Genomic DNA, 14,677 nt, shown 5'->3' with positions numbered 1-14,677 from the left:
AAAAGATCTAATGTTAAAAATAATTAAAAAAATTGTTATATACTCACCGTCCGTCGTTCCCTCGGATCCAGAACAGGCCTTTCCCACTCCTCTCGGCGCTCCGGTGACCGCACCATGCATTGCGATCTCGCGAGATGATGACGTAGCGGTCTCGTGAGACCGCTACGTCATCATCTCGCGAGACTGCAATGCACTCTTGAGACCGGAGCGCGTGAAAAGCATCGGTAAACGCTTCGCCTGGATCCAGGGGCCAACGGAAGGTGAGTATATAACTATTTTTTATTTTAGTTATTTTTTTTAACAGGGATATGATGCCCACATTGCTATATACTATGTGGCCTGTGCAATATACCACGTGGCCTGTGCAATATACTATGTGGGCTGTGCAGTATACTGCGTGGGCTGTGCAGTATACTGCGTGGGCTGTGCAATATACTGCGTGGGCTGTGCAATATACTGCGTGGGCTGTGCAATATACTGCGTGGGCTGTGCAATATACTGCGTGGGCTGTGCAATATACTGCGTGGGCTGTGCAATATACTGCGTGGGCTGTGCTATATACTACGTGGGCTGTGCAATATACTACGTGAGCTGTGTTATATACTACGTGAGCTGTGTTATATGCTACATGGGCTGTTATAAACTACGTGGCTGTGTTATATGCTATGTGGGCTGTTATACACTCCATGGGCTGTGCCATATACTCCGTGGGCTGTGTTATATACTACGTGGCTGTGCTATATACTCTGTGGGCTGGGCTATATACTCCGTGGGCTGTGCTATATACTATGTGGCTCTGCTATATACTATGTGGCTCTGCTATATACTACGTGGCTCTGCTATATACTACTTGGCTGTGCAATATACTACATGGCTGTGCAATATACTACGTGACTGTGCTATTTACTATGTGGGCTGTTATATACTACGTGGCTGTGCTATATATTACGTGGCCATCCGCAAACAATCAGCGACAGGCGCAGTCCGGCCGAATCCTGTGTATTCAATGTATTTTAAAATCTTCATAAATAAGCTACATACATATTCTAGAATACCCGATGCGTTAGAATCGGGCTACCATCTAGTATATTAGAATTATCTAATACCGGCTCAAGGGTAACATTTAACATGCGAGGACCTCCTGACTCCTTCTGTTCCAGGGTGGATGGTGGAGATGGTGCCCGGTCTTGGCCATGTCCAGCCACGCCCCACAACTGGATCAGATTTTAACACAATTCCTAAAAATAGATAAAGAATCAAATCAAACAAATAAGTCAAAAATATTGGACTGTCATATCACATGGTTGTGAGCGACAAAAGTAAGTGACCCTTTGCCTTCAGTATCTGGTATGACCCCTCCTTGTGCAGCAATAACTGCATCTTAATATGTTTGGTCACTGTTGATTCGTTCTGCATACCATATATACACACGAGTATATGTCAACCCCAGTATAAGCCGAGGCACCTAATTTTGCCACGAAAAACTGGGTAAACTTGTTGACTCGCGTATAAGCCGGGTATGCATTGTCTTCTCATCAATATCCTGGTATGCATGGCTCCCCTGTCCCTGTCCTTGTATGCATGGCTCCTTATCTCCTATCCTTGTATGCATGGCCCCTTATTATGGTTCCAATAAAAAAAAAACATCCATATTTGCCTTTTTGCGTTCCCTCACTGCATCTCGTTCTGGCGCCAGCAGCTCTTCCTGCTGAGCAATCACATGGCCCCGCTTATTAAGGTAATGAATATTCACTCCAAGCCCATGGGAGTGGAGAGGCATGAAGATTCATTACCTTAATAAGCGGCCACGTGATCGCTCGGCCGGAAGAGCTGTTGGCGCCAGAATGAACAAGATGCAGCGAAGTAGTGCAGGAAGGTAAGTAGGATGTGTGCTGGAAGCCGGCGGCTGCGGCTGTAGCTGTGTGCACCATAAGAGAAATGAATATTCACTGCCAGCACAGTGAATATTCATTTTACTTTAGCAGCGGGCACAGTTGCAGCCACAGCCGCCGGCTTCTGTCTCCTGTAACCCGCAGCAAAAAAATATGCTGAAAAACTCGACTTGTACACAAGTATATACGGTATATTCCATTCGTCTCTGCTCCCAGTATCTGTTATTGTCTGCAGTATTCACGTCACGTAAACAGCACTGCAGTCAATCAGCGAGGTGAGGTTTAGCGATTTGCTGCTGCACTGTGGAGAAACAAGCTCATCACTTCATTGCACCTATTAGACATAAGAATAATAGTCTATGGCACAAGGTTCAGCAAGAAGCTATCCTGTTGGCATGGGCCAATATTGCCGCTGAATGATTTCATCACCTAATGGAACCAACAACACCACAAATTGCTGAGATTCTGAAAGCCAACGGAGATCAAATGTATTACTAGATGGGTGTCTCTAATAAAGTGTCCATTCTGTGTATGTTTTATACCTGGTGGAGATGACCGGATAAAGCTGATTCTAGATGTTAGATGCTGTCTGGATCTTTCACAATTTTCTGGTTATGGAGACTGCTGGTTAGAATTAGGAGCCGGCAAGTTGGATTTGTACAGGAGACCTGTAGCTATGCGATAACTACTGCTGTCATGTTAATTAATGACCATTATTCTTCTTCAATTTCATTTAATACTTCTCCATCTATTTGTGTATCCTAAAAAAATGTTATAGGGTTATACTACAGAGACCTATGTGAGGGGCGATGAGCCGTGTAAAGAGGAGATTCCTACAGATATCTGCACATGTGAGTAGTGACCACTAAATGCAGAGAAGTTACAGATTTTTCATATTTGCTTTCTGGTATAATTTGTGTTGAATTTTTTAGGGTACATCACTCAGACTTTTTAGACTTGTTTTGTTTATGCATTTCTGTTGACAAAGTATCAATTGACGAAATTGAAAAGGCACATTTTGGATTGAAAAAAGGGGCCAATCTCCATTAATTTCTTCTGGATGTACAGACCATATTTTTTATCACAGTGATCAAAATAAAAAATAGCAAATCAAACCCCCCCCCCTCCCTTTATCATCCCCTTAGTTAGGTTGAAATAAAAAAAAAGATTTTTTTTTTTTTTTACATTTTTCCAAAAGGGTTCTGGCTAGAGATATGGTTGGGGTTAAAGCTAGGGTTAGTGTTGGGGCTAGGGTTAGGCTTGTGTTGGGGTTAGGCTTGTGTTGGGGTGTTAGGGTTAGGGTGGTGTTGGAGTTGTGGTTAGGGTTGGGATTAGAGTTAGGGTTGGGATTAGGGTAAGGCTGTGTTAGGGTTGGGGTTAGAATTAGGGGGTTTAGGTACATTAGAGGGTCTCCAAATGTGACATGGCACTCGCCATTGATTCCAGTCAATTTTGCATTCAAAAAGTCAAATTGTGCTCGCTCCCTTCTGTGCCTTGCCATGCGCCCAAACAGTGGCTTTCCTCCACATACGGGGTATCGGTGTACTCAGGAGAAATTGTGTGGTCCATTTTCTCTGGCTATTGTGAAAATAGAAAAGTTTGGGTCTAAAGTACTTTTTTTGTGAAAAAAGTAAAATGTTAATTTTTTCCTTCCACATTGCTTTAGTTCCTGTGAAGCACCTAAATGGATAATAAACTTCTTGAATCTGGTTTTGAGCACCTTGAGGGGTGCAGTTTTTAGAATGGTGTCACTTTTGGCTATTTTCTGTCATATTGACCCCCCAAACTCACTTAAAATGTGAGGTGGTCACTAAAAAATGAGAAATCGCTGGTCAACTTTTAACCCTTATATCGTCTTATCAAAAAAAGTTTGCAAAATTGAGCTGATGCAAAGTAGATATGTGGGAAATTTTATTTATTAACTATTTTGTGCAATATGACTCTCTGATTTGAGTACAATAATTAAATTTTTCATAAATAAAAGCAAGTGATAGCAAAGAAATTTTAGCACTAACATGAAGTACAATATGTCATGAAAAAAGATTCTCAGAATCAGTGGGATCTGTTAATGTGTTCAAGAGCTATAACCTCATAAAGTGACAGTGGTCAAAATTGTAAAAATTGGCTTGTCATTAAGGACAAAAATGGCTCTGTCACTAAGGGGTGACAAAAGACCAGCAGTTTTTTAATGAGAATATTATGTTTGTTATGTTCACAAGTAGAGCATGCAACCACAATAACAAGAATATCTTGACTAAGGTAGAGAACCAGAACTGTTGAGAGATAAAATCTATTGTTTGTGTACACCTGGATGTCAGTCAACTTAGAAATAAATATCCTTTAGGTGTTATGTCTTACCTGGTCAAGTGAATTTTCAAAGCTATTGTTCTGTGTGAGCAGTTGTAGTGCATCACAGACAAATGATGTTGGTACAGCAGTAAGGTTCGATAGGAGCAAGGGAGGCTGTAGGACTCATCAGCAACTTGAGTTTTTTAATAGTAGTCCACTGAGAAGCTGGAAGTTCAGTGTTGGAAGACTAGTGAAGGAGTGTCGAGATACTGGTAAAGCAGAGTAGAGTTACGGGTCATGAGGCAGAGCAAAGAATGTCAGAATACTATGTGGACTGGTTAAACAGTCTAGCAGAACCAGGTGCTTCTGGAGGCTCAATGGAGAAATGAACAGCAGAGTAATTAGCAGAATTGAATAGGTCAAGTCAGGACAGTCATTGATTCTATGTAGCAAAGTTGAGTGGTATATCAAAGCAGGGTTAGAGACTAGTGATGAGCTAGTGTACTCGTTGCTCGGGTTTTCCTGAGCACACTCGGGTGATCTCCAAGTATTTATGACTGCTTGGAAATTAAGTTTTCATCGCCTCAGCAGCATGATTTACAGCTATTAGCCAGCTTGATTACATGTGGGGATTACGTAGCAAACAGGCAATTCACTATTAGAGACTAAGTTAAAATGCGGAATGCTGTTGAGCAAAGTAGTGGTAGATATCAACTACCTGAATACTCAGTTGATGAGTCCCTGCCCGAGCTGATTTCTAAAGCCTTAGAGCATTATTCAAGGAGTGTGCCAAATTAGCTGATGGCTATACGCAGAAGATGTCAGTACAGAGGAAGGATGGAGAAACCCATGCTGGAGCTGGAACAATTTACCTTAGGCTGGGTTCACATTTCGTTTTGGCAGTCCGTTAGACGAACTGCGTTACACCGCGGCATAACGCGGTGTAACGCAATCCATTAACGACGCCATTAATCCCTATGTCAGGCGCATGGCTAGCGCACGCCCACAATGGGCGAGTGCTAGCGATGTGCCGTCATTGCGTGACGGACCCTGGGACGCGGGCTGCAGCGTTTCCGGGTCTGTCACTGCTAGCGCAGATAGAGCATCTGCTAGCTCTATCTGCGCTAGCGAAATTCGGCACTTGCGTTAACAGCAGCCCGTTAACGCATGTGTTGAACGGGCTACTGTTAACGCAATGTGAACCTAGCCTTACTATGATAGAATCTGCTTAATTCGATTCTGCTGATTTGAAAATCTTTCCAGGAAGGAAACAACAATGTACTGAATTTCATTATGATCCGTATTGCAAGAAGAACAAGATAAGGCATCTGTTTTAAGTCCAACAAATGTCTTGAGCATTCATTTTTAAGAAGTTGTGGTTGGTACAGATTTTCTCCAGGTAATAAAGTCCCCTAGTAGGTATTTCCACTTTTCCTAAACTAGCTTAATACCAAAAAGTTCAGGAATACCAGTTTTAGAGAGTTGACACAAGCCAAATTTTACACAGTTCTTAATTTGTTATACCAAGATAATGTGAAAAACAATTTACTGTATTTTTCCGACTATAAGACGCACTTTTTTCCTTCCAAAATGTGGAGGAAAATGGGGGGTGCTTCTTATAGTCTAGATATATTGGCTCTGGCTGTGGTGGGGAGGTGGGGGGAGCGGTATCGGAGGAGCAGCGGGTCACAGAGGCAGGAGCCAAGGGCTCCGGCTAACTCCTGTGCCAGCTGCTTAAGAGAAATGAATATGCACTTCATTCCACTCCCATGGGCATGGAGGGAAATGAATATTCATTTCTTCCTGGCATCCTGGTATGATTGATTGGCCCCATCTTCTTGCTGGTATGATTGAGTGGCCCCATCCCCTTGCTGGTATGATTGGCCCCATCCCAGTCCTACCTAGTATCCATGGCCCCATCAGAAAAGATTTTAAAAAAACCCTTTACTCTTACCTTCCTTCGCTCCCTCACAGTCGCAGAGTCCTGCTCCGGTGTTAGCAGCTGCTTAATGCTTGTAAGCAGCGCATGGCAGGGACATCATGCGCTGTTCACAAGCAGAGCACAGCTGCCGGAAAACTCACTGGGTGTTCATCAGAGTACGCGGTGAGTATCCATTCCTCTTCGGTAGCGAGCACTGTCAGCTGCCTGATTCCTGTTCCTTGTACCGATACTTAAGAGAAATGAATATTCTGAATATAAAAAATGTTTATTGTGTAAAAGCGCCAAAACATAAAAATATATAAATGTGGTATTGCTGTAATCGTACTCAACTGAACAATAAAGCTGCCTTATCAACTTTACCACATGTGGAACAGTATTAAAAAAATCCCCCCAAAAAAAGTTCCTGAATTGCTGGTTCTTGTTCATTCTGCCTCCCAAAAATTGGAATAGAAAGCGATCAAAAAAATGTGCCCGAGAATGGTACCAATAAAAATGTCAACACGTTCCACAAAAAATAAGCACTCACATGACTCTGTCAGCCAAAATATTAAAAAATTATAGCTCTTAAAATATGGTGATGCTAAAACTAGTTTTTGCAATATAAAGTGTTTTATAGTGTGTACGACAGCTGCCAAACATAAAAAACGATATAAATGTGGTATGGCTGTAATCACACCGACCCGAATTATAAAATTGTCTAATCACTTATACCACACAAGGAACGGTGTAAAAAATAAATATAACCAATTCTTCACCTGCTGTTGATTTTTTTTTCATTCTGCTTCCCAAAGATCTCACTAAGGCTCAGCTCACATTTATCCTGCGCTCTATGCTGAGCACTTACAGTGGCTCAGTCACGCCTATTATCCAGTGGTGTCCGTCTTTTTAGGTGTGCATAAAAGCGCAGTGTGCCACAGTTTTGTGCACTTCTGAAAAGGACAATGCTGAACATAGGCCAGATGGAGTCCAGAGTAACTCTCCTGCCTCATTATAGTGAATGGATCCCTTAGGGGTTTCATCTGAATCGCATCACTCAGAGATTTAGATGGAAACCCCAAATGTACTGGACCCTACAATGTACTGCAGGCTGCAACGTACTGGGGACTACAAAGGCAGTTGGCAATTTTCACTCAGCAACATCTACTGCTGCTTGTTTCTGGAAAACACGCATGGAGTCAAAATCTTTACTACACCTGTAGGTAAATTCCCAAAGGAGTATCGTTTCCAAACTGGGGTCACTTTAGGGGGAATTCTGCTCTTCTAGCACTTAGGGGCTATGTATATTGAATCCGCAAACTATTCTATAAACAGCTACGCTCCAGGAGGCAAATAGCGCTCCGTCCCTCTCCAGTCTCGTCGTATGGCTAAGCAGCACTGTACAGCCAAATATGGGGTATTTCTACATTCATCAGAAACTGTTGGACAAATTTTGGTGCATCTTTTACCAATTTCCCAGTATAAAAATGTAAAATCTGTGGCTAAAACAAAATTTTGGTGGTAAAAATATAGTTATTTTTTCTTCCCTGTCCAATGGTTTAAATTTCTGTGACACATGTGGTGTCAATATGATCACTGCATGTCTAGATGAATTCATTGAGAGGTGTAATTTGTAAAATGGGGTCACTTATGGGGGATTCTGCTGTTTTAGCACCTCAGTGGCTCTTTGATATGGCTCTTCTTCCCTTCTGAGCTTTGAACTCGACCTCAAAAGTATTTCTCGATTGCGTGTAGGGTATTGGCGCATTCAGGAGAAATTTTTACAACAAACCGAGAGGTCTATTCTTTCCTATTAGCCCTTATAAAAATTTAAAACTTGAGTCTAAGGCAACACTTTAGTGGTAAAAAATGTAATTATTCTTTCTTCACTGCCCAATGGTATAAAATTCTGAGACACATGCAGTGTCAATGTGATCACTGTACCATTGGATGAATTCATTGGGGGTGTAGTTTGTAAAAGGGGGTCACTTATGGGGATTTCTGCAGTTCTGGCACCTCAGGGGCTCTGCCAATGTGACAAGGCCCTCTCAATCCATTCCACCAGCAAAATCTGAACTCCAGTATTGCGCTTATTTCCTTCTGAGCTTTGCACTGTGCCTCAAAAGTAGTTTTCCCCCACATATGGAGTATCAGTGTACTCAGCAGAAATAGTATAACAAATTTTGGGGCCCATTTCCACTTGCTATCCTTATGAAAATGAAAACCATTGGGGCTAAAACAATATGTTTGTGGGATAATTATATATTTTTTTATTTTCACTGATCAACGTTGTAAAATTCTGTGAGGCAACTGTGATAAATTCCTTCAGGTGTCTAGTTTCCAAAATGGAGTCATTTGTGGGGGTTTCCACTGTTTAAGCACATCAGGGGCTCTTCAAACACGACAAGACACCCGCAGACCATTCCATCAAAGTTTGTGTTCCTAAATGTCACTCCTTCCTTTCTGAGCCCTACTGTGCTCCCAAACAGTAGTATTCCCTCACATATAGGTTATTGATATACTCAGGAGAAACTGCACCACTTATTTTGGGGTCCATTTTCTTCTGTTACTTTTGTGAAAATAAAACAATTGTAGCTAAAAGAACATATAAAAAAAAATGTAATTTTTTAATTTCATGGCTCTACATTATAAACTTTTGTGAAGCACCTGCAGGTTAAAGGAGGTCACCACACATCTAGAATACATTCCTTGAGGGGTCTAGTTTACAAAATGGGGTCACTTGTGGGTTTGTCACAGTTTAGGCACATCAAGGGCTCTCCAAACACGACAAGTCATCCGGTAATGATTTCAGCAAATTTTGCACCCAAAAAGTCAAATGGCACCCCTTCCCTTCCAAGCCTTACTGTGCAACCAAACAGTAGTTTTCATCCATGTATTCGGTATCGGTGTACTCAGGAAAAATTGCACAAGTTTTGGTGTTCATTTTCTCCTGGTACTCTGAAAAGAAAAAATGGGGTCTAAGTTTAAATTTTTGTGAAAAAAAAGGTAAATGTTTAGTTTTTCTTTCCACATTACTTCTGTTCCCATGCAGCACCTGAAGGGTTAATGCACTTCTTGAATGTGATATTGAGCTTCTTGATGGTTACAGTTTTCAGAATGGTATCAATTTTGGGTATTTTCTGTTATATAGTCTCCTCAAAGTCACTTCAAATGTGATGTGCTCCCTAAAAAATGGTTGCGTAAATTTTGTAGGAAAAATGAAAAATCGCTGGTCAACTTTTAAACCTTCTAACATCCTAACAAAAAATTGTTTTAAAAATGATGCAGATGTAAAATGGACATGTGATAAATGTTATTTATTAACTATTTTGCGTGACATAACTCTGACTTGCTACATTTTCAAAAGTTTTGATAAATTTCCAATTTTTTTCACAAATAAACGCAAGTCATATTGAACAAATTTTACCACTATCATGAAGTACAATGTGCCTCGAAAAAACTAACTCAGAATCAGTGGGATCCTATCAAGAGTTCCAGAGCTATTACCCCGTAAAGTGGCACTGGTCAGAATTTTAAAATGTGGCCTGGTCATGAAGGTGAAAACAGGTTTGGTGGGTAAATAGATTAAAGGAAAGTTCCAAAATGTTAAAGTTTTCAGTGATTTCATGCTCCTGGTGAGAGAATCTATGAACTTGAATTATGACAAAATGCATATGGTCTACATTAATGTTATTTGCCAGTTATTGAGTTATGCTTACCAGGAAGTTGAAAAAATGCTACCAACTTACCAGTTAGCTTGGAGGTAGCCAAAACAGAAAAGGGTTCTAAGGCATCCCTGATATTCTTCATTTAACAGAGAATTATTGCACTTCGATGCGAGGAGTCTCAAGGTCACCCCAGGGATATAGTCCTATAGTTTACAGTCCAACATGGTTAAAATATTACTGTATTTTTCGGAATATAATACGCACTTTTTCCCCCAAAAAATTTGGGATAAAACTGGGGTGCGTCTTATAGCCGGAATATATCGCACTTACAATTAGCGAGGTGGCAGCAGGAGTCGACTGATTCTTCCTGTGGTCCAAAGCTGCAGGGTGATGATCTCACTCCCATCCCAGTGTGGCAGATGCGGAGACCACAGCATCGCAGCAATGGATGTGCGGGGGCTCCAGGCTTTCACAAAATGTCAACGGAGCCCCCTGCACCACCGAGCACCGGTGAACCTGCCACACCAGTCTGGGTCATATCATCGCTGGACCACCAAACACCCCCTGTGACTTCGCTCCATCAACACTGCTGATCCCCCAAAAGTAAGTTGAATTCAGGACTGTAAGACGGACCCCCATGTGACGTATTAATTTTTCCCCCATTTTCCTTCTGAAAATTTGGGGTACATCTTATAGTCCAAAAAATATGGTAAGCTGTGTCACAAAAACCATGTTGCACGTATTAGTATATCCTAAGGAAGTTTTAAAGGTAAAGCTAAGGTTTAGATTTCAAAATTCCAAGTACCGTATATACTCGAGTATAAGCCGAGATTTTCAGCCCAAATTTTTGGGCTGAAAGTGCCCCCCTCGGCTTATACTCGAGTCAAGGTGGGTGGCAGGGTCGGCGGGTGAGGGGGAGAGGGCGCTGAGGTATACTTACCTAGTCCCAGCGATCCTCGCGCTGTCCCTGCCCTCCCACGGGCTTCCGCGCTGCAGCTTCTTCCTCTCTTCAGCGGTCACGTGGGACCGCTCATTACAGAAATGAATAAGCGGCTCCACCTCCCATAGGGGCGGAGCCGCCTATTCATTCCTCTAATCAGCGGTGCCGGTGACCGCTGATAGAGAAAGAATCTGCGGCACCGAAGACAGCTGTGACAGGAGGGGACAGCGCGAGGATCGCCAGGACTAGGTGAGTATAGCATATTCACCTGTCCTCGTTCCAGCCGCCGGGCGCCGCTCCATCTTCCCGGCGTCTATCTGCGCTCTGACTGTTCAGGTCAGAGGGCGCGATGACGCATATAGTGTGCGCGGCGCCCTCTGCCTGATCAGTCAGAGCGCAGAGACGCCGGGACCGGACGCTGGGAGCTGCAAGTAGAGAGGTGAGTATGTTTTTTTTTTTTTTTTAATTGCAGCAGCGGCCATCGCACATAATTTACGTATGTGGAGCATCTATGGGTACAGCTATGGGCCAATATGAACAGTGCAGAGCACTGTGTGGGGCACAGCAAGAAGGCAATATGAACAGTGCAGAGCACTGTGGGGCACAGCAAGAAGGCAATATGAACAGTGCAGAGCACTGTGGGGCACAGCAAGAAGGCAATATGAACAGTGCAGAGCACTGTGTGGGGCACAGCAAGAAGGCAATATGAACAGCGCAGAGCACTGTGGGACACAGCAAGAAGGCAATATGAACAGTGCAGAGCACTGTGGGGCACAGCAAGAAGGCAATATGAACAGTGCAGAGCACTGTGGGGCACAGCAAGAAGGCAATATGAAAAGTGCAGAGCACTGTGGGACACAGCAAGAAGGCAATATGAAAAGTGCAGAGCACTGTGGGACACAGCAAGAAGGCAATATGAACAGTGCAGAGCACTGTATGGGGCACAGCAAGAAGGCAATATGAACAGTGCAGAGCACTGTGGGACACAGCAAGAAGGCAATATGAACAGTGCAGAGCACTGTGGGACACAGCAAGAAGGCAATATGAACAGTGCAGAGCACTGTGGGACACAGCAAGAAGGCAATATGAACAGTGCAGAGCACTGTGTGGGGCACAGCAAGAAGGCAATATGAACAGTGCAGAGCACTGTGGGGCACAGCAAGAAGGCAATATGAACAGTGCAGAGCACTGTGGGACACAGCAAGAAGGCAATATGAACAGTGCAGAGCACTGTATGGGGCACAGCAAGAAGGCAATATGAACAGTGCAGAGTACTGTATGGGGCAATAAATATTCAAAAAAACACTTAACCTACTGATGTCTCAATTAATTTTACTTTTATTGGTATCTATTTTTATTTTTGAAATTCACCGGTAGTTGCTGCATTTCCACCCTAGGCTTATACTCGAGTCAATAAGTTTTCCCAGTTTTTTGTGGCAAAATTAGGGGGGTCGGCTTATACTCGGGTCGGCTTATAATCGAGTATATACGGTAATAAAAATCAAACTACAGGTAAGTATAATTATTCAGTATTATACTAGAGTTCCTTAACAGAGAAAAACCCTTTACTTAACAGTCAGAATAATGTAGCAAAAAAAATAAAGATTGAACTGCAACCATCTCACATTGACCTCCAGGCTGACCATGGAAGTTAACACCTAAAAAGGAGCATATTCTAATTACAAAGGTTGAACAAAATCGATATTGAATTTCACTGCAGTTAGTTAAAGAAACAGAAATCCAAACCAGGGTTAGAAGACTTGGTGTTATCCTAAAAAATCATGGAGGTCATACAAAATACTAGATGTAGCAGCTTTTGATGTGGGGTATATTTATTTTTGCATCAACTAATTTTAGCAAAGCTGAAAATTTTGTAATTAAAGTTATAATATTAAGCTTACTTTCATGTTATGGTTTAAAAAATGTTCTCTGAAATTCAGCTTTGCCAAAATTTTGGAAATTGTTCTTGTGTTCAGTGAGATATTGAATAAAATTTTACTTTATTAAGGAGATCTACTCATTTATGCTAAGCACTGTATATATCATAAAATATATAATATTTAAAAATACATATACTACTAAGGCTGTGATATATAGTAATAATGGTTTCATTTTTGACAGATGACTATAGCGGGGGATCAGAGGCACATATATTTTCAGATGTTATTGCAGATCATCGTGGTATCACACCAGATCTATATGAAGAGCATGCCATTATTCCAGTAATACTTCCAGTCTTTCACAGCAAAGATCCATCATCCAATATTTTTCAACAGCTCCTATCTTCTGACTCATCAAAGAATATCAAGCAAAATAAATATAACAAATCAGATAGTAAACATCAAAAAACTCTCACAAGTAAGAAGTCATATATATGTTCGGAATGTGGGAAATGTTTTAATCAGAAATCTCATCTTGTGACACATCAAAGAAGACACACAGGGGAGAAGCCATTTTCATGTTCAGAATGTGGGAAATGTTTTAATCAAAAAACAAATCTTGTTACACATCTGAGAATTCACACAGGGGAGAAACCTTTTTCTTGTTCCCAATGTGGAAAATGTTTTACAAAGAAATCTGATCTTGTTAAACATGAGAGAATTCACACAGGGGAAAAACCATTTTCATGTTCAGAATGTAGGAAATGTTTTAAAGACAAATCAACTCTTGCTAGACATAAGAAAATTCACACTGGGGAGAAGATATTTTCATGTTCTGTATGTGGGAGATGTTTTTCTCAGAAATCTGATCTTGCTAAACATCTGATAACTCACACAGGGAAGAAGCCATTTTCCTGCTCAGAATGTGGGAAATGTTTTAAACAGAAATCGAATCTTGATACACATCTGAGAATTCACAAGGGGGAGAAGCCATTTTCATGTTCAGAATGTGGGAAATGTTTTACAGACAAATCAACTCTGTTTAGACATCAGAGAATTCACACAGGGGAGAAACCATTTGCATGTTCAGAATGTGGGAAATGTTTTTCAAAAAAAATAAATCTTGTTAGACATCAGAAAATTCACACAGGGGAGAAGCCGTTCTCATGTTTAGAATGTGAGAAATGCTTTAAAGACAAATCAGCTCTTATTACACATCAGAGAAATTACCATGGCTGTATTTGACACTGCGCACTTGAAGTACATTGCCTAAGATGAAAAGTTGTAGAGGCGGCCGGCATCACGAACAAAAAATGCATTATTTATTTATATTTGTTTTACATCATTCTCTCTCCGCTTTCTGTTGGACTGGACCAACATCTAATGGGAGAGGGGTAGGAGTTCTAGGTTTCGATTGCTGAGAGACAGTGAGAAACAGGTCTCCTGTAGACTGATGTACACCTGGCTGCTTTTATTACCAATTAAAGCTTAGTATACTTGCACTGAGGAAGTGCCAGATGCAGATGTTGCTGCTCGCTTCTAACGACCAAGCATTAAGTTCACTGCCTATGCTGATGCATGATTGGTACCTGCATGAGAGGTGTCCTAGTGAAACTCCCACTTCAGCACACATACAGAGTGGATTATGGATACAGTAGAAAGTCTATGCTGTCTGTAAGTGCTCAGCCAGAAGCTCAGTGCTCAAGTCTCCTAAACACCACCAATCTGTTTGCGATAAGGAGGATGAAAAATGTGAAAAATTGTTTCAATATTTTAGTAAAAATATGAAATTTCCCTTAATTGAAACTAAAGTTCCTTGGCCAACACCTGAAGAGAAACTCCATAGTATTATCCCTCCTCTACCGATTTTAAGGTTGGCAAATAAAGGTAACAATCTTTTGGCATTTGCCAGACCAACACTCATCTATTAGACAGATGCATATAAAGAAGCTGCGGAGACACCATCACGTGTTTCTCGACGCAAGCAGTGAATAGCCAGGCCTTTCCCCGGGAAGGAACAACCACGGGAAGGGCAGCATCCTATAAAGGAAAGCCACCTATGCCAAGCATGGTATCCATCCACAGACAGC

The 14,677-nt window shown here is 41.7% G+C and overlaps 1 protein-coding gene across 1 annotated transcript in view; it reads left to right on the top strand.

Annotated features, from left to right (window-relative positions):
* The window catches only part of LOC138666627 (zinc finger protein 850-like), a 138,518-nt gene that overhangs the window by 39,793 nt on the left and 84,048 nt on the right, over nt 1-14,677 (top strand). Inside the window, exons 6-7 of the mRNA XM_069754823.1 lie at nt 2,671-2,743; nt 12,829-13,829. Coding sequence (XP_069610924.1) covers nt 2,671-2,743; nt 12,829-13,829 — 1,074 coding nt within the window. The remainder of the gene's footprint in view (nt 1-2,670; nt 2,744-12,828; nt 13,830-14,677) is intronic.

The sequence above is a fragment of the Ranitomeya imitator genome, chromosome 2 (assembly GCF_032444005.1).
Source record: "Ranitomeya imitator isolate aRanImi1 chromosome 2, aRanImi1.pri, whole genome shotgun sequence".
Lineage (NCBI taxonomy): Eukaryota > Metazoa > Chordata > Amphibia > Anura > Dendrobatidae > Ranitomeya > Ranitomeya imitator.
This window is presented reverse-complemented; position numbering and strand designations above follow the sequence as displayed.